Source organism: Mesoplodon densirostris, chromosome 1, assembly GCF_025265405.1.
Source record: "Mesoplodon densirostris isolate mMesDen1 chromosome 1, mMesDen1 primary haplotype, whole genome shotgun sequence".
Classification (NCBI taxonomy): domain Eukaryota; kingdom Metazoa; phylum Chordata; class Mammalia; order Artiodactyla; family Ziphiidae; genus Mesoplodon; species Mesoplodon densirostris.
In genome coordinates this window covers 223,855,703-223,875,812 of record NC_082661.1, presented here as the reverse complement: position 1 = coordinate 223,875,812, position 20,110 = coordinate 223,855,703, and the positions used below count along the sequence as shown (strand labels likewise).

Below are 20,110 nucleotides of genomic sequence, written 5' to 3'. Positions count from 1 at the left end.
CTCAATATTGCTAACATCTCAATGCTCCTCAAGTTGATCTATAGACTCAACACAGTGCAAATTAAATCTCAGTAAGCTTTTTTTTTAAACTGACAAACTGATTCTAGAATTCACATGGAAATGCAAAGGATCTAAGATAGTCAAAACAACTTTGAAAGAAAAGAACAAATTTGGAAGACTAATATGATCTAATTTCAAGAACTTATTATAAAGTTTCAGTAATTGATATTGGTATTGGTTGTATTATGTCAAGGTAAACAAATAGATCAATGGAACAGAATAGAGAACCCAGAAATAGACCCACACATTTATGGCAGCTGATACAGCTGAAAGTTTCAGTAATTGATATTGGTATTGGTTGTATTATGTCAAGGTAAACAAATAGATCAATGGAACAGAATAGAGAACCCAGAAATAGACCCACACATTTATGGCAGCTGATACAGCTGATTTCGAACAAAAATAAAAAGGTAGTTCAGTGGAGAATAAACAGACAATTGGTGCTAAAACAATTGTGTGTGTGTAAAAGTGAACTTCTATACTTCAAAAAAAATGAAACTTGTCTCGCATCATACACAAGAATTAATTCAAAATGAACCATAGACCAAAACGGAAAACCCAAACCTATAAAATTTCTAGGAAAAATTAACAGACTTTTCTTAAAAAAACAGATTGCAAATATTTTAGGCTGGTGGACATTATGGCCTCCATTGCAACTATACAACTCTGCAATTATGGTGCGAAAGTGGCCATAGAAAATGCATAAATGAATGAGTATGGCTACGTGTCAGTAAAACTTTATGACTATGTTGAGTCCACTCTGGGAACGCAAGAATGGTTTAAAGATAAACCATTAATTTAACTCACTCCGTTAATAGGTTAAAAGGAAAAAGCCAGATAATCATATCAATAGATACAGCAAAACAAAGTAACTAGCCAAACAAAAACACCCCACATTAGACAAATTTTGATAGTAGTTCTTGATAAGCTCTCCCAGAAAACTAGGAAGGGTGAGAAAGAGCACCTGTCAAAACCCAACAGCAAACATTTTTTCATGTGGAAATGTAAAAGCATTGCTAGACCAAAGACAAAGATGCCTTCTGTCACCACTGCTATTCAACTCTACCTTATACTGGAACCAACTGAGCCAGACATAAAATGGGGAAAGATTGGCAAGAAAAGGTCCAAATTGTCTTTAATTGCAGACATGATTGTCTACATAGAAAATCCAAGGTAATCTCTCAAACTATTTAAAACCATATAACAGTTCAACATAACTGCTGGGTACAAGACAGCACGCTAAAGTCAATAGCATTTCTCCTGAACAGGAATACAATTTAGAACATATAAGAGAGGCAAACTCCATTCACAAAGGCAGTAAAATCTATAGGGTACCTAAGATGAAATCTAAGAACAGATGTACAAGCCCTATATGGAAGCAGTATAGCAGCACGGGTCAGAGAAGAGCCTCCAACTCAGAATGCCTGGTTCTACATTATAGCCCTACTGCTAATTGGCTTGGGTAAATTACTTGACCACTCTCTGCCTCAGTTTCCCCATTTGTAAAGGGAGACAATAATATGTACCTCTCTGGGAAGATTAACTGAGTTAAATATAAGCATTTAGAAGAGTAATTGGCACATATAAATATATAAATGTTTGCTATTATTGTTGGGAAGAAAATTACAACACAATTGAACATGAAGGAATATCTGAATAAATATAGAGATAGATCATGCCCATGGATGGGACAATTCTGCATTAGAAAAATATCATTTCCCCCTGGTTAAATTTATAAATTCTTTGCTGTTTCAATGAAAATGACAACGGGCTTTTTAATGGGATCTGATCAACTGAAAATTTATATAGGAAAGCAAAGGTCCAAGAATAGTCAAGACAATTTTGAGAAAAACAAAGACTATACCATTTGATCTACTTGATACTGACTTATTATAAAACTATAATATCTAAGGCACATGGGCCAAATAAAAAGACCAATGGAATAGAATAGAGAGTTCAGAAATAGACCCACACCTATACAGGAACTTGGTATAGACGAGAGCTGGCATTATAATCAGAGGGAGAAAGATGGATTAGTCAATAAATGATTTGGATATTAGGTACTTCATGTGGAAAAAAAGTGTATAATTAGATCCCTACCTCACCCCAAACAGACCATTATGCTATAGATGGGCTAAATGTAAATATAAAAGAAAGACATTCTATAGCTCACCTTCATAACTCAGCAGGTAGAGAAGTATTTACTGAAGAGGACACAAAAGGCAAAATACTTAAAAGAAAATATTGATAAACTTCACTACATCAAAATCAGCAACTTCTGAAGGAAAACAATACCTTAAACAAATTTAAGAGAAAAGCAACAAATTAGAAGAGAATGTTTGCAACACACATGATGAGACAGAGGATAGGTAGTAAAATTATATAAGAAGCTCCAGGAAATCAGTAAGAAAAAAGCCAAAGGGGCAAGGGAAGATCAGGCAGTTCTTAGAAGAGGAAATGGAGATTCTCAGCCTCACTAGTAATCAGGAAATGCAAATTAGACAACCATCACCTATCAGCTCACCCACCAACTTGAGGTGCATTTACTCAGTTTCAAGTGCTGCTCAAAATTCGATACACTGCTGTAGGAGTGTAAATTGTTTCTTGCTGTGGTAACATGTAGGAAGTTAAATATATACATATACCATAACCCTGCCTCCAGGTGTCCATGGTTGTTATGAGGAACCAGGTAAAATGATGTCACTGTATTGTCGTTTGAAATTCCTACAGGTTGGAAACAACCTAAATATCCATCCAAGTGGGTGGAGAGGATGGGAGAAATAATAAATTAATTGCCGTCACTGCTCATAAGTGTTTAACAACCTACTATCTAAGGGAAAAAGCCTGAATCTGTAGCATTTGCTGATTTCCGGGCTGTAAATAACTCCCACCAGGGCTGATTCCTAGTTACCACCATGACATCACTGAACACAGAGTCTGGAAGAGAAACACACAATCCGTTCCTGCAAGAAGGTTCTTGGGGCAGGCTCCGGCACACCATTGTTTGTTTTCTCCTAGCATTCGAGATCAATAAAGAAACTAGGTAGAGCTGAAAAAATAAGGCTTAGAGAAAAAGCAATTTGCAATATGGTGCGATCAATGTGATAATGTTTGTATAAATGTTAAAATTACACAAAATGATATAATGCATGTACATGTGTTAAAGAACAGAGCATGGATGAGAAGAAAACATAAATTTGGGGGCGGAATTTGGAAAGAGAATGGGAGGATTAAGACTAGGAAGGGATGCAAAAGAGCTTCAATATCTCTAATTTTATTTCTTACATTAAAAGATTCTGACATATTAGATGTCAGAATCTCTCTTTTTTTTTTTTTGGATGCATTGGGTGTTCGTCGTTCTGCGCAGGCTTTCTCTAGTTGTGGCAAGCGGGGGCTACTCTTTGTTGTGGTGCGCAGACTTCTCATTGTGGTGGCTTCTTTTGTTGCAGAGCATGGGCTCTAGGACGCACAGGCTTCAGTAGTTGTGGTGCGCGGGCTCAGTAGTTGTGGCTCACGGACTCTAGATTGCAGGCTCAGTAGTTGTGGCGCACGGGCTTAGTTGCTCCGCAGCATGTGGGATCTTCCCAGACCAGGGCTCGAACCCGTGTCTCCTGCATTGGCAGGTGGATTCTTAACCACTGCACCACCAGGGAAGCCCAGATGTCAGAATCTTAATACTGATTCCTTTGAATTGATATTCAAAAGGTGGGGGATTGTAATAATATACTCTAGTCTCTGTTTATTTATATCTCATTAAAATAAATACAATACAAAAAATAAAGTATGATCATGATTGTGTAAAAACAAAACTCTGTCTCGAAAGGCCCCAGAATCAGACACTCCAACAGGTTTTCGGTAATTATGTTTGGATTCAGGACGACACTCTTTCTCTTTTCCTTTCTTTCCACATTTTCTGTCATGAGTGTTACTTTTGCAGTGGCAGAAAATCACTAAACTTTGTGTGGCAAGATGACAGCCCTGGGTCCTTCCCTGGTGACATCGCTCTTTGATGGGTCGTAGCACATTTCAGCGTTCTTAGACATTCTCTATCCAGAGGCACTGTGACCTAGGCTAACGTGGGTGGCTGGGTTTTTGTCTAGCCTTTCACTGGAGAAAAATCCATCTGGGTACTGCTTCAGGCCACCTCTCCAGGGAAAACAGATAGTTCCCAGTGGCGAAAAGAACCAAGAGACCACCCTGAACTCCCTGTGGGACCTGGGTAGTCACAGAGGGGAAAGGTGGCAGAGAGGTAGTTTCATTAGTACCAGCAAGTATGGGCTTGACTGTACAAGATTTGTATTCCCACAGACCTGGGTACATCTCAGCTCGGCCACTTACTAGTGGGTGACTTCGGAAGTGACTGGGTGCCTGTTTATTCATTTATAAAATGAGTACTGTTGTAGATTCTGCTATAGTGCAAAATATTTGTAGTCCCTCCTTGGGGGAGGATTGTACTTATATGTGCCATTGAGGTCATGTGGTCATGTGACCGATCGTGTCCCTCCCTGCCCTTTGAACTCATGAGTCGTGGTTATGTGACTTACTTGGGCCAATGAAGTTGTAAGAGTGAGCTCATTACACTCATCTCTTGTTCACCTCTATCATGACCCCAGCAATGCCCAAATGTGGGGCTGCTTGGTCAGCCTGGCTCCCAGAGTAAGGATGCCAACGATCAGAGCTGCAGCCAACTTGTGATGGGTATGTGGCATGAGTGAGAAGTAGATTCTATAAGGCACTGCCTTTCCAAGGGTCATGCCTTGCTGCAATACAACCTAGTCCATTCTGGCTGATACAGAGTCCTCATGTTTTTTTTTTGGGGGGGGGGCGGTTTGCGGTACACGGGCCTCTCACTGTTGTGGCCTCTCCCGTTGCGGAGCACAGGCTCCGGACGCGCAGCCTCAGCGGCCATGGCTCACGGGCCCAGCCGCTCCACGGCATGTGGGATCTTCCCGGACCGGGACACGAACCCGTGTCCCTTGCATCGGCAGGCGGACTCTCAACCACTGCGCCACCAGGGAAGCCCCCAGAGTCCTCATGTTCTGAAGACAGCACGAGATAACACCTGTAAAGTGTTTAACTACAACCAGCTGGCCTACAGGGGTGGAGCCGTCGGGATAAGTGAGGTTATGTTACAGTAGCAAATAACCCACAAATCTCAGTGACCAAACACAGCACATGTTTATTTCTCACTCACACTACACATTTAATGTGGTCCCTGTTCTTTGTAATCATTCAAAGGCAAAGCCATGATCAAGATAAAGATCATGGCTTTATCTTGACATTTGCTTTTTCAAGACCCTAAGTCAGGAGGAAAAAAAAAATCTGGCAAACCACACTCAGGCTTTTAAAGTTCTAACTCAGAAGAGACACCAGTCACTTTCTTTACATTTCGCCACACCTTCTTATGACTATGCCTAATTTTTGAGGGGACAGGAAGTGCAAATCTATCCAGTACACAGGAGGAGGTGGGAAGCAGGACATGTGAGGTCAGCACGAAGACCTCCCTGTGGCCATTCGATGAATGGTAGCTGCTGTTAGAGTTACTGTTCGTGATGACATTTAGGTTGATTCCAAATGGAGACCAATGGATGTGGGAATGGCATTCTAGGTAGGGGACAAGCATGTGCAAATGCACAGAGTCTTGAAAGGGCCAGGCTTGATCAGAAAATTGCAGAACAGGTCGAGCATATAGGGAATTGGCTAGAGATGCAGTTTGGGACCACATTACAAAGACCTTAGAATTTAGACTTTAGCGTGTAGAAGCTGGGAGCCTTGAAACATTTTAAGCAGGAAAGTGAACAGTCAGCTTTCAGTCCACATGAGGGAGGGGTGACCCCCTGAATGCTGGTGGGGCGGTGAGGCCGGCATGAGAAGGGGGAGGGCTTGGGAGCTCTGACAGCAAGTCAGCAGGACTGAAAGATGGACAGGCTGTGAAGGCGTAAGGGTGAGGGGTCGAGGAGGACTCCAGCTCATCCTGAGTGGGAAGGAGGGCGAGGGCCAGTCTCGGTTTCTGGAGAGGATGCCCAGTGCAGTGCTGGAGGTGGTGAGTAGCTAAAATCACAGACAACGGTAATATCTTGTTTGACAAGGTTGTGGAGCAACAGGAACTCCCTTACATTATCTCTTTGGTAAATTCTTTGATATCAGTTACTAAAGCTCCACATTCACAGATCCCAACATCTGGCAATTTCCTAATGAGCATAATCGCCCAACGGAAGTAAGTCCAGGCAGACCTTTATTCATCATAACCTCCAACTGAAAACAAGCTAAGCCCCCATCACAAGGAGGGTACATTGCAGTGTATCTGTACAATGGAATACTATAAAACAGTGGAAAATGAATAAACTACAGCTGCATGGATATAATAATGAGTGAAACTCAGAAACAGAATGTTGAGCAGAAGAAACCAGATAGAAAAACATTCCCACTCTATGATCCTACACAAAGACACCCACCAGCAAAATGATAGTGTTAGAAGTCGAGATGGGGATTATCTTTGGGGTGGAGAGAGTGGGTCGTGAGGGAGGCCTTATGAGGATGGCAGTGGCCTCTTTTCCTGATGTAGGTGGTAGTTACACAATTTCACTTTCTCAGAGAGGTCCTCTCCACTCACCCTTTATAAAATAGACTCCGCCATCCATCTCCATCCCTGCACCCTGCTTTCTCTTCTCACTCATCATGACCCCCATGTTATACGTTCACATTGTCTTGTTGACCTCGCCCCACTAATAGGTCAACCCCATGGGAGCAGAGAGTTTGGTCTGTTCTGTTCTCATTACCCCTGTGCTGGAAACGGGCCTGCACATAGTAGATGCTCAACAAATAGTCATCGTCAATGAAAGACAAGGGAGGAGGCCGTACAGAGAGAGAGGTTGGGGTCAGGAGAACAGAGGGGCAGGATGTGCCGAGGGGCAGGGATGCCTACAGATATAGGAGAGGAAGCAGTGGATGGCATGAGGTTGAGTGGGGTGGAGGTGGGCGCGAGCAGGAGGATGAGGGAGGGGCCTTGGCTCTGACGTAGGGGTGCTTCAGGAGAATGGAAGAGACAGTCCAGAGGAGCCCTGAGGGAGTCAGAGGAGACTGCATGGGGGTGCAAGGGGCTGAAGCTGAGCCTTGGGGCCCAGCAAGGTTCAAGACCACCAACTCCCGGGTCCCCAGCCTGGCTTACAGGCTGACGAAAGGGGTGGATCCTTGTGTTTGGTCAGGGCAAGGCCCTTTTCACTGTGATCCAGGGCATCCTGGAAGACAGGGTGGGTATTTCAGCGGGACTGACAGATGGGGAGGCTGGGGGTGAGGGGGTCTCCGCAAGATCAGAGAGGCGAGGGTCAGCACGATGATGATAATGGCTAACATTCCAGAGCCCCAATGAGGCCAGGTCCCTGCTAAGCATGAACTGGGCACACCAGCCCTGTGATCACGTCCATTTAACTGGCAAGGCAGTGCTTGCCTAGGGCCCCTTCACTGTTAGGACTTGAACCCAAACTGTCCAGTTTCCAGTATCTGAGGTTGCAACCACTTGCTATATGAGCTGGAGAGGTGAGTGGGGAACAGAGAGTGGGATGCTGAGTTCTGTTGTTAGGTGCGGGGCACTTGAGCAGATCAGGCTGGTGGGTGATGAGAACTGGATGTCAGCCTCTTTCATGTCCTGAGGGTCCTTGCATTTACCTGGTCTTTGAACTGGATCTGCACGCCTGTGCTATGAGGTGGACGTTGTGAGAAAGCTGAGGTGGGCACAGGTGCGGGACCTGCCCCGGGTCACTCAGCAACCAGGTGGTGGCGCTGGCAGGACCCCAGGCCCTTCCTGGGTCCTGCCCTTTCACTTATGCCCTCCAGGGTGCTGGGGCGGGGGTGGGGGGGTGGGGGAACCTTTCACCTCCTTATAGGTTCATTCTGGGCATTTCTACGGAATAAAAGCTCATATCTAGCTTCAGAAACTCCCTCTCACCTCCCAGCAAGAAACCTCAGGTGGCTTCCACCTTCCCCAGTCTCTCCCATAACCCCATCCTCCTACCCCAGCCCCTTCTGGACTCTCCTGTCCCCACTGCAGTTTGGGGAGATGCCTGGAGTCCCCAGAAAGCCAGTTGAGAAGAGGAAAGCATCACAGAATTGCAGGAGTGAGAGATACCAGCGGCACCTCCCTCCTGTGGCTTGAACCACCCCCCAATCTCAGGCCAAGGGCCCCTTCAGCTTTGCTACCCCTTGGAGGCAGTCTGCACCTTTCCTACTCTCCCTTTCCAAACTGGTTTTGCTGAGCACCTAGGAAGGCCTCCTGGTGTGTGTGGGGGGGCGGGGGGGGTGTTATCCATACCCAACACCTCTGACACACCCATTGGGGGCTGGGCTCCCTGCAGGGCGCTCAGTTCATCAGGCATAGGGGTCAGCTTGGAGGAGGTGGCAGCTCGCCAGAAGAGGGAACAAATAGCTTTTGAGCGCCTGCTCTATGTGAAGCACTGTGTAGGATGCGAGGGGGGGGCGGGTACACTTATGACTAAGGGAAGGGAGGGGGTAGGTTCCTGCCTGGCAGAGGGAGGAGGGACCCGCACTTCTCAGCCTGTTTTTGGAGCATACCCAGCACTGTTCCTCCACTTTATCTCACCAGTAAGTAGAGAGGTGAGCATGAGAAGAGATCTCGGCGCTCTGCCTGGAGGAGGCCTACTACCTCCAGCCATCTCATCCAGAGTTTTGCCTTCTTTGTAGGGTGCTGATTCTCCCCGCCCGCCCCCCCCAGTCCGCCCCCTAGCTTCTTCCCACGGGTCCAGTTTTGCGCTCAGGAGGTTCCTGGGAATGCGTCTGCCTACCCTCTTTTACCAATGGACGGGGGCTCTTGTCCCTACTCCCCACCCCGGTCTTCCGCGGCTGTGAAGTCTCCCATTCTCCAGATGCGCCTTCAGCCGCGCCCCGCTCCCTTCCCTGTTCTTCTGGTCGCCGCGGCCCTCGGCCTTGTGAGGCTGCCCACCTGTCCTCCCCTTTTCTAATCTCCCCACCCATGGGCCGTCTCTTACACAACTGGAGTACCTGGGCACGCAAAGTGACCCTCATAAGGCTCAGCTGACCGTGTGCCCCCCAAGCTGGCCATCTCCTTCCTCCCTCCCCCGCTGGCAGACCCAGGGACCAAAGGTGCCCACCCGCGAGGCCGGGAGCGCGGAGACGCAGCCTTTGCCGGGGCGCCGCCGCACCTGCAGGGTGCCGGGCTGCCCGCGCGCGCGGCGGGCTGAGCGGGCCGTGGGGGCGGAGGAGCGGGCGGCGCGAGGGAGGGGCCTGCGACAGTGGCGGCGGCGGCGGCGGCCCCAGCCCTAGCAGCCTGGCTCGGCCTCGGCTCGGTCGGCGCAGCGCCGCGCGCGTCCCCTCCCGCCGCCGCCGCCGCCGCCGCCGCAGCCAGGCGCACAGGCACCAGGCCTCCGCCGCCGGGCGCACCGACGCAGCGCGCACCGCCGGCCGGGATGCGCTCCCGGGCCCCGGCCCGCCCCCACCCGCGGCCGCCGCCCGCCCGCCGCGCTCAAGCCTGACCGCGGCGCCCGTCCCGGCCGCCCTCGCCCGTCCCCGGCTGCCCCCGGTCGCGATGCCCGCCCCCCGGGGCCCCGGTGGCCCGCGCCCCTGCTAGGCTGCGGCGGCATGGCCCGCGCGCCCGGCGCGACCTCTGCGGATTGCATCGGTGTGCGGCGGCGGGGCATGCCCAGGGCACCGGGCACGGCCTTCAATGGGCGAGGACACGGACACGCGGAAAATTAACCACAGCTTCCTGCGGGACCACAGCTATGTGACTGAAGGTAACGTACGTGTTGTCTGAGGCCCCCTCCGGCCGGCCGCGGCGTGGGGATGCCGTCGCACCGAATGCCCTCCGAAGGTTTGGACCGCGCGCTGTGTGTCGTGTCCCCCCACCCTACCCTACCCTACCCCGCCCCGGGTCCGGGAGGGAGGGAGCCCGAGGGCGCCGGCCTCCGCTGCCCCGCAGCCCGAGAGCGCAGCGCCCTCCTCCGCGCCGCCCTCCGGCAGGCAGCTTTCCGCCCCCAGGCCTGGTGGCATCCTGAAGCGGCCCTGGCCCTCATTTTTAAAAAGGCCACCTCTGCGGCTAATCTGGTGAAGAAATACCGGGGAAATTTAGTGGCTTAGAATACTGGGTTTGCCCTGCCCAGAGCCCGCAGAATTTTCTAGGCTGCCCACTCCCTGGAGACGAAGTGGGACCCGGGGTGGGGGTGGGGGGGAAATCCATAGCCAGATTCCCCTAGAGGCTCGCGGTCTTCGGCCCCTCCCTGTGCCTCCAGAAGCAGGGCCCCTTAGTGGGTGGGAGAAGGTGTCTGGTTTGGGGTTCATCTTTTATTCCTGGCGAGTTGAACTAAGACAGGAACAGCTGGCCCTAAACTGTCAGAATTTTCCCCCAAAGTGGGACATGCCACCCCAAACAGGCCCTGCATTTGAAATCCCCTAAATTGGCCCTACAGCCCAAGCCCAACCGCCACTCCGAGGCTGGTGGGATCTCGAGGGTCAGCGGCCCTCTCTTATAAGCCTGTAACTTCCAAGGGTCTCTCTGCTCCACCTTGCCCAGGGAACGGTGGGGACAGCTCCCGGGCCGCAGCCGGGGGCCCGCGGAGTGGAGCCTCCATTGAGGATGGGGAGAGCTAGCCGCGGGGTGTCAGCATGCAGCGGTGGGGACACTTGTGCTGGAGACCTTCCCGGGTTAAGGGGCCGTCTGTACCTTCCCTGGGGGCTGCTGGACTGGCTGCAGAAGTGTTTGTGGGTTTTTAGCAAGAGGTCCCCTGGTGGGTGCCTCGGTGGGAGGGGCCCTGGGCATTGCGTGCCGCGGGACTGGTGCGCGTGGGAGCCTGTGTCAGGAACCCGTGTGGGCTCGGAGCGGTGACTCGACTCCAGGGTGCTGTCCGCCGCGCTGATGCCTGGCTCCGCCGGAAATGAGGCTGAGGAGCCCGTAGCCCGAGCCCTGCGGAGGCCTGGGGAGCACTGGGCCAGCGCCGCGGGGTGGCCTCCTGGGCGTCCTGGCCCAGGGGAGCCGAGGCTCGGTGTGTAACCTGGGCGGAGATGTGCTGAAGAGCGGCGCTCCCCGCTCCCCGGAGGAGAAGTGCTGAGTCACGCTTTGCTGATGGGTGTGTGTAGGGAGAGGGGGCAGGGCTGCTCAGGCTCTGCCCCAGGCTAGGGGTTTCGGGGTGGGGGGTGTCCCCAGGCACCTGAAAGCGGTCTTTTGTCGCCTGCCTTGGAGAGGCTGAGGAAGGATCAGCGTGTTTCCTGGGTGTTCTTTCTGCTGGCAGCTTGCTGAGAGGCAGAGGTAAAAGGCTGCTGGGCTGCTGGCAGGTGCCCCAGTGGTCTGGCCGGAGCCAGGAGAGAGAGGGGATCTTGGCAGGTCATTCTGGTCTGGTTTTCTGGAGGAAGCCTCCGTTTTCCCTCCTCTACATTGAGGATGATGGGACAGGGCACTGGGCTCCGTGATTTAAAGTATTTAAAAAGCACTGCCTGACTCATAGTGGACATTTGCAAACCCTAATTCCTTCTTTATTCTGTCTCCCCCTGTTTCTCTCACAAATTCACCAGCTCTTAGAAGGGAGGAGCAAGGGAGAAGTGCATAGTTATCACAGTAAGAAGTGATGGTTTTAATTCTTCATTCATACAACGCATATTTACCGAGTACCTACTATGTTCTGGTCAGTTTTAGCCCTGGGGACTGGACACAGGGACTGCCCGTGGGCAGCCTGTATTCTAGAAAGGAACGCCATTATGTGGATGGATCTCTTTTCCCTATCTGTGAAATGGGAGTGAATAATACCATTCTGCCTAGACGTATTAAGGTTTCTGTGAGGGTCAGATAAGATGGTGGATGAAAGAGCCGCCTCGGAACTACAAATTGTGAACTGGCAGCCCAAGTATGTGGAGGACCCGTTACATGCTGAGGCCTCACAGGAGCTCCACACACCCCGCATCCCTATTTTATAGATGAAGAAACTGAGGCGTGGCTTTTGTCCATGTCCCAGATTGAATGCCAGAGTGTGGAAGGCACAGAGCTCAGGTCCTAGGGAACCTAGGAACAAGATCTGAAGTTCCCACCCTTGAGAAAGCAATAGCAATAATTATTAGAATTATGTGAGATTTCTGGCCTCCCTGCATGAAAACAGACTTTCACACTGTTGCATCTTGCCTGCATTTTGGGCTCAGAGCACAGAGTATGTTACAGATTTGGATGTCAGACAGACTTGTATTCAAATCCTTCTTCTGACTCTTCAGGTGCTGTGCAACCTCGGACAAGTTACTAAATGTTTCTGAGCTTCACTTTCTCCCTTTAAAGGGAGGAGTAATAGTGACTCATCTTACAGGGCTGTTGGAATGATCAGTGGTTTTGCTAATTTAGGAAGCACCTGGCACAGTGTTTGGCCTGTTGGAAGCACTTAATAAATGGCACTGTTATCATTTAAAAGTCTTGTTCCTGGAGGAGCTTCACAAGCAAATAATGGATGCTGGGAGTTTGTAAACGAGCCAGGTGTACAAATTCCTGTTCCACCTGGTCACTTGGTCACAAACACTCACAATACCCCAGTGGCTCTGATCTACTTCCTGTTCCTTAAGCAGGAAGTTTTTTCTTTCTCTTGGGGTATTTGCACTGGCTACGTCCACTACCTGGAACACCCACTTCCTGCTCTTCCTTCTCATCCTTTAGGTCTCAAGTTAAATGTCATCTTCACCAGTGTGAGTCTTGCTTGAGTTCCTCAATTTCTTCTTGTAAAATCTCAAATACCTTGGGGAGAGTTTAGGTTTTGTTAGTCATTCACACCTTAGTGTGAATTAGAGCAGCTTTTCCCCCTCTAACTCTTAGCTCAGCTCAGCTGATTGAGGGCTGTTGTGATCATAAGGCATGAGTGCATGTCACTGTGGGGCACAGAGAACTTGGCAAGGATGGGTGAGTGTTGGGGAGAACAGTACAGTTGACAGTGGACAGTGGAAGGACCTGAGCCCTAGAGAAAGGGGCCCCAGGGATAGGAGAATGCCAAGGAGTCTCTGTTTAGGCTTTTCTCAGGAGCCAGATATGGCTCTAGGAAGGACTCTTCCTGGCTGTGTTCTCTTGCTGCAGCCCCAGGACTCAGCTTTAAGGTGGTTAAATAGACATTTTTAGGCTAGATTGAATCTACAAAATACATTCATCCTCCTTCATGCAGTAGCAGTTACCAAGCACATCCTTTTCTGAGTCTGGCCCTGGGCAGGCAGTGATGGACCAGTGTACTCCCATCCCCCTTGCAGTGACTGGTCCCAGAATGGATGTGGGAGTCCTTTCTGGAGGTTGAGTGGAGAGTAGAGAGAGCTGCAGGAAGCTGGTCCCTCTCTTGTGATGGAACACAGAAGCCTCCATCGCTGCTGGCGGCCGCCTTGAGACCATGGAGGGAGCCAGTCTGAAGCCAACAACACCGTTGCTGGCAGAGCAGACAGTGAGTGAGAACTGGGGACGTTGGTGACATCTGTGACTCCTGGATTAACCAGGCCTGATGTCCACCCCACCTCTGGGCTTCCAGTTCCGTGAGCTGTTACATTTACTCATTGTTTCAAACTTTCAACCATGTCTCTGTTACTTGCAGCCAGCAGTACCCCGACTCGTACAGCCTTTACTGACGGTCTGGAAAACAGAAAGGCTGCCCTGTCACTCATGAACAAGATGCGAGATACATAAGACCAGGAGGGATGCTGATTTGTTTGCTTTCTGTTTTAGAAATCCTCTCTGATTTCTTTCATGTGCTCAAGTCCAAGTTGCAGAGTTCTGATTTCCCCTCCTCGCATTTCCAGCCAGATGAGGTATCCCAAGATCTGGTGTCAGGAGATCTGCATTCCTGGTGGGGTCTGGAGACCTGCCTTCCCAGTGGGGTCTGCTCTGGGTCTGTAATCTTGGGCAGGTTTCTCTGAGCCTTAGTTTCTTCTCCAGGTTGCTCCTTAGATCACTTGAAACCAGGGACGTGCAGTTATTTGATGCCGTAGCATCTTCTCTGTGGACTCCCCACCGTGCTTCGTGAATGGAATATGTTCAGTGAACTCATGGCATTAAATGGCTTGGTGTGTGTGATTGTGCCCAGCCCAGGGCCTGGGGCACAGTCAGTACTTAATAAATATTGTCCATAAAAAACTATGTCTGTTCTTTAGGGGTTAGAGCTAGACTAGCCCTTAGAACTGTCATCAGACTGGCTAACCTAATTCCATCTCCAGCCCCAGAGAAATTGTGCTGAGAGGGGAGGTTACGTCTGGCAGTGACCTGAGCCAGCCCAGAAGGAGAGCGGAGAGCCAGCCTTTGATTTTTGAAATCTTTGTTCCTTTTGCTTCCACTTAGGACCACCCCTTCCATAAGTTTGCCTGGGTTTTCACGAGCTCATGTTGTCTCCACTTCAGGGAAGGAGGCTGCAGTGGGACACCGGTGGCTGTCCCCCAGTAAGTCACATCACCTCTCTGAGCCTCAGTTTCCCTGCATTGCTTCCTGCCCTGGGTTTTCACAAGGTTCTGAGGATCAAAGACCATGTGGACTCCAAAGGTCCACCCTTGGGAAGGGGTTATTTTTATCAGTTTCCCTAAACTGTCAAGGAAGCCAGACCTCACTTAAAGGTTGGTGCAGTCAGCAAGTAGGGGTTTTCTCATTTTCTTGCTGCAAGATGGAAATCAAATGCTAATAAAATGTTTCCGCATCATCTCCTGGTTTTTACTTGCTACAGTTTTTGGGTTTTATCCTTAAAGTCAGCAGAGCTAAGGGATGTTTCTCTAAGGTGTTTAGGTCTTGACACCTGAAGTGTAGCTGTATGAAATACTGGGGCTTAAAGGGGAGGATTACAGAGTAACAATGCAGATGAAGAGGAAAGACCAGCCTCTAGATACATGTTGTTAGCCATTTGCCACAGCTCCTGCCCATCTTTTTTAAATGCCCATGTCTGTTTTTAATAAAAGCTTCAATCTCTCCATATAAACCATTTGGAAGGGTACTTTTAAGTGTGAGGTTATAAGAATTTTCCAGTGCTTTGCTGCAGAGCTGGTGTCCTGAGTGTGCAACCCGTGTAGGTCCCATATTCGGAAGGACCAAGAACCCTGCGCTTGGTTTAATTCTCTGCTGTCCCCATCTTGAAATTTTTAATAATTGTATCTTTGAACCCGTGTTTTGTAAGTGACATCTGATGGGACAATGGAGCACACCTGTGAACAGAAGTGACACATGCAACAAGCAATTCCACTGTTCCTGGTGTGGCTTCCGTAACATGCTTACTTTGTGTCACTTTAAGTGTCACGGAGCTCCCCAGCGTCCTGGGGCCACCAGAATTCTGCGCATAGGCACCGATCAGCATGTCTGTGGTTGCGTAAACAGGGGCACTGACAGCTTGAGAGGCCACGCTTTCCCTTTGAATCAGAACTTGTTTTGAAGGCAGAGAGGAGGCAGTGACATTCTAAGAAGCATAAGGACCAACGAACCCTATCATATCCTTTGTTACTCGTGTGACATCCTTGGGCTAGCTAATCATCGCTTCTGAAAATGATGGCACCAAAAGAAAGGGAAAGATGGACAACCATAGTTCCTGTTCCCTTCAACCGTCATTCATCGAGGGTGGAGGTGTGTGCCTAGAACATGCAAGCGTCCAAAGGTGAAATAAAAGGTGCAGTGTTGGGCTTCCCTGGTGGCGCAGTGGTTGAGAGTCCGCCTGCCGATGCTGGGGACACGGGTTCGTGCCCAGGTCCGGGAAGATCCCGCATGCCGCGGAGCGGCCGGGCCCGTGAGCCATGGCCGCTGAGCCTGCGCGTCCGGAGCCTGTGCTCCGCAACGGGAGAGGCCACAACAGTGAGAGGCCCGCGTACCGCAAAAAAAAAAAAAAAAGTGCAGTGTTCCCACAGCTCTGGTAAGAACAAGCTACGTATGTAGGAGCTACCAGATACGAATTGTGTGATACGGGGATTCTGCATTCGAGTTCAGTGCTCTTCTATTTGCATTTAAAGCTGGAATTACACAACAGAATGAGCGATACAATTCATGCTAATAATTTAAACTTTTTTTTTTCAATTGTCATTAAATAGCAAATAACTAAGACAAGTCATGGGAAAAAATGAGAAACCTTTATATTTTTGTACCTTTAATGATACTTTTCCCTGCTTTTTATCCTCTGCATTTTCATTTTGTACTGGGCTCCACAAATGCTATAGTTGGCCCTATTTTGCTGTAGGGAGGAGGCTGGAATTCCTGGGATGGTGGAATCCTTGGCCCCGCCTCTCACCCCCTTGGCTTTTGTGATTGGTGGAACTGGTGAGAACCTGTCACTCATTGGACAATTTTTCTCTGTTGGGCGGGGCTGTAGTATTGAAGGTCTCTGCTTCACCCCTACCCATGGGGCCCCAAGATGAAGCCTATGTTTCCCTCATTTCAGAGTCCAGCCAGACCTATCTCTCCCCACAGGCCCAAGAGGAGGGGCAGTGGAGTAGGGTTCTCTAGCTCATTCCCCACCGCGAGTTTACCGTTAAGAAAGAAGAATTTTTTTGATTTCCTTCTTGTCCGTCTTCCCTGTGTGTTCTCAAGTCCTAGCAGGGAAGGGGTGTGTAACTGGTTACCTCGGCCCCGCCCCCGAATTCCATCATTTTATTGGCTGCACACTCTTCCTGTGATAGATGTCATAGTTCCACTCTTCACCCCCGATAACTAGGTTGCTTATTTTCTTTTATAACTAACACTGAGGGAAGGAATGCGTGTAGGAAGTGTGTAGGAAGACACCCTATTCCCATCCCTCCCTGCAGATCTGGAATGATTTTCTTCAGAGAGAGTCCTGCACATGCAATTTTACGTAAAAATTATGAACGTGTTTAGCGTTCTTGACACACATTGACAAATTATTCTCCAGAAAGTTTCTCTATTTTACCTCATGCTGATCAGCATTAGGTATTCTAATTTGTTTGACCTTCGCACATATCACAGATGAAAAATATTTGTTTAAATTCATGTCTGAATACCAATGAGGTTGAACATTTTTTCCCCTTTTGTTCAACAGACATTTACTGATCCTCCTTCAGTGCCAGGGGGAGGTTAGATGCCAGACGTACAACCTTGAAGAACAAAGTCATCCATGCATTCGTTCATTCAACAAACATTTCTGGAGCACCCACTACGTGCTAGGCAGAAAAGAAGCCCATGTCTCTGGGCAGAGAGAGTGAAGTGGGGGTGAGAGGAAGGAGGGAAGAGAGCTGAGGCCAGAGCCCCAAGGTTCACCATCATCTAAGGGACAGAGAACGAGAATTCTTGGTGGCCACCCAGGTGGGAGATAAAACAGGAAGGCTCTGGAGTCACAGAACCAAGAGAATCCTGGAAGGGAAGGGAGAGAGAGGGGGCTGGCAGGAAGAAAGCTGGATCACCCAGCCTTAAATGCTGCCAAGCAGCCAGGACAACGTTGGGAGCATCTCTCAGGTGCCCACACCCACCCAGCCCCTGGTTCCCTTGCATTCTATTTGGTGATGCCATCTCTCCATGAGCCTTTATAGTCTGCACCCGTAGTTCTCCCCGTTGGCACGCAGAATAGGTCGCTCTCTGTGACCTGCCTTCCAGGATGGCTGCTCACACACCTGACACCCGCGCCCCAGTCTTCCTGCCCTGGGACAAATGCTCCAGGTCCCAGAAGGCACCATTTCTAGAGCTCCACGCTCCTGGTTTCATTTTGTGGACACAGGCCAGGCTGTGTCTTTGAAACATGGGCCCATCTCTCCCAGCATCTTGGATGCCAGTGAGAGAGTGGGCTGCCTCAGGATGGAGTCTGGAGTTGCTGAAGCAATCTGCCAGCCCCACAGCACCCTGGGGTGTCCTGTTAATTAACCTTGGTCTCCTCACCAGTCAGCCCTTGTGCAAAATTACTCATCTGGTCTTCAGCATTAAATAATTATGAAGCGAACATAATAGCCATTATTAGGATTGACCATTTACTGATGCCAGATGTGATACTGAGTGCCTCATATTATTGGATCCTCACAAACCCCGGTGTGTGTGTGCATGTGTGTGTGTTTTACCCCATTTTAATTTTTATTTATTTATTTATTTTTGGCTGCGTTGGGCCTGTTGCTGCGCACGGGCTTTCTCTAGTTGTGGCTCGCGGGCTCTAGAGCGCAGGCTCAGCAGCCGTGGCGCACGGGCTCAGTTGCTCCGCGGCATGCGGGATCTTCCCGGACCAGGGCTCGAACCCGTGTCCCCTGCACTGGCAGGCGGACTCCCAACCACTGCGCCACCAGGGAAGCCCATGTTTTACCCCATTTTACAATGGAGAAAACTGAGGCTTGGGCACTTGCCCGGGGTCACGTGGTTTGTAAGGGGCAGAGCTGGGGCTTGAATGCCGGCCATCTGCCTGCAAACGCATCCTCCTAACCTCCACGCTGCCTGGTTGGACCCACAGGGAAGGGACTGGTGGCCCATTCACTCCTGGCTCTGCACCCAGCTTCAGAGGGTCTCTCAATTTGAACCCAGGACTGCCTGGCACGGTGCTCACGCTGGGCACGTAGCAGGCCTGCATCTCTCCTAGCCGCATGTGGTGAAGGTAATCCACATGGGTCAGTGGAAGAAGGGGTCCCCTCCACTGCGTCAGTGGGGGGATGATCACAGTTCTGTAGCGGACAGGGGCTTTGGCACTAAAGCGAGTGGCAGTCACAGGGTCGGGGGTGATGGCGTGCTGGGACGCAGGTTTCTGGCGCATTCCAGGCAGAAAGAATAGCGTGTGCAGAGTTACACGTGCTTGTCCCTTGACAGCGTCTAGGCTCCTCTACCTGAGCCCAGGTTGTAGTTGCCAGCCTGCCTGGGGACCAGGGCCCACCTGGGGCCTCTGTGCTGCCCAGGATGGCATTGCCTCCTTGCACAGTGGGATCCATTGTCCTCCAGAACCCTGGGCTGAATGGCACATTGAGGCAGAACAAAGGCTGCTCAGAGGTTCCGGCTGCCCCAAGCAGGGATGGGATCTCCAACTGCAGACCAGGGCCTCCTCTGAACCAGCCTGGCCTCCTGCGGCCTCCCGCCCCCACGCCCTGCAGAGGGTGCAGCCCTGACCCCTGGGGCTGCCAGCCCTGCGCTCCGCTCCTGGGCACGGCTGTGAGCCTTTGGCTGGTTCTTCAGCCTCTGAACCAGTCTCCTCACCCCTAAAGGGGAGGGAGAACTACTGGCCACCTGGGCTTTTTGTATGAAGTGCAATAATGTGCGTATTGCACTTACATCTCAATAAAAGGGAGCTACTTGTGTTGTCATTATCAGCTTTTGAATTTCCTTTTATAAATTCAATAAAGTTTTATTGAAAACTTTCAAATATGTACAAAAGTAGAGAAGATCGTATGTTGAATTGCTCCTCATCCATCCCCTCGCTTTTCAGCTGCTCTCAAGATCTTGCTGTACTTTCTTCATTTACTTTCCCATCCTTTTGGCTTAAGAATATTTAAGTAAATTCAAGGCTCCTGTCATTTCACCCCTACGTCAGCAGGCATCTCTGAAAGGTGGGGGCATGTCTTGCATAACCAAGTACCTACTATCTCACCGAACAAAATGAGTACGAATTTCTTTCCATCTAAATTCTGGTCCATCTTAGTAAGTCAACTATACTTCAGTAAAAAATAAACAAACAGGTTGATTGATTCTGGTTCACCTTAGCAATGTCTCCAGTTATCTCAAAAATGTCTTTTTATAGTTGGTTGGTTTGACCCAGGATCTAAAGTCCTGCATCTGCATTTGCCTGTTCTGTCTCTTAAGTCTTTTCTGTTGGAGATCAGTCCTCCATCCTGACTTGATAAAGACATTCGTTACTGTTTCCTAAGGATTACAGTTTCACCCCCACAGTCCGTAATCCCTTTCTGAATCCCAGTTGCCTGACGGGACCGGATGCTGACAGGTGTTTGCCTGGATCCTGGGAATCCCCTGGGTGTGCCCCTCTCTTTTAAGGACCCCTCCTCATCACTGATCAGCCGAGAGATCCTGGGCAGGTTGTTCAGCAGGGCACACCATCTCCACCAAGAGCTACCCAAGTTGCAGACTCATGAGCAAAATAAATGGTTTCTGTTTGAAGACATTGAGTTATAAGGTTATTTGTTACACAGC

The 20,110-nt window shown here is 49.8% G+C and overlaps 1 protein-coding gene across 1 annotated transcript in view; it reads left to right on the top strand.

The window, feature by feature from the left end:
- Positions 1-9,757: 9,757 nt before the first annotated feature.
- The window catches only part of PPP2R2C (protein phosphatase 2 regulatory subunit Bgamma), a 135,164-nt gene continuing 124,811 nt past the window's right edge, over positions 9,758-20,110 (top strand). Inside the window, exon 1 of the mRNA XM_060095068.1 lies at positions 9,758-9,827. Within this exon, the coding sequence (XP_059951051.1) occupies positions 9,758-9,827 (70 nt within the window). The remainder of the gene's footprint in view (positions 9,828-20,110) is intronic.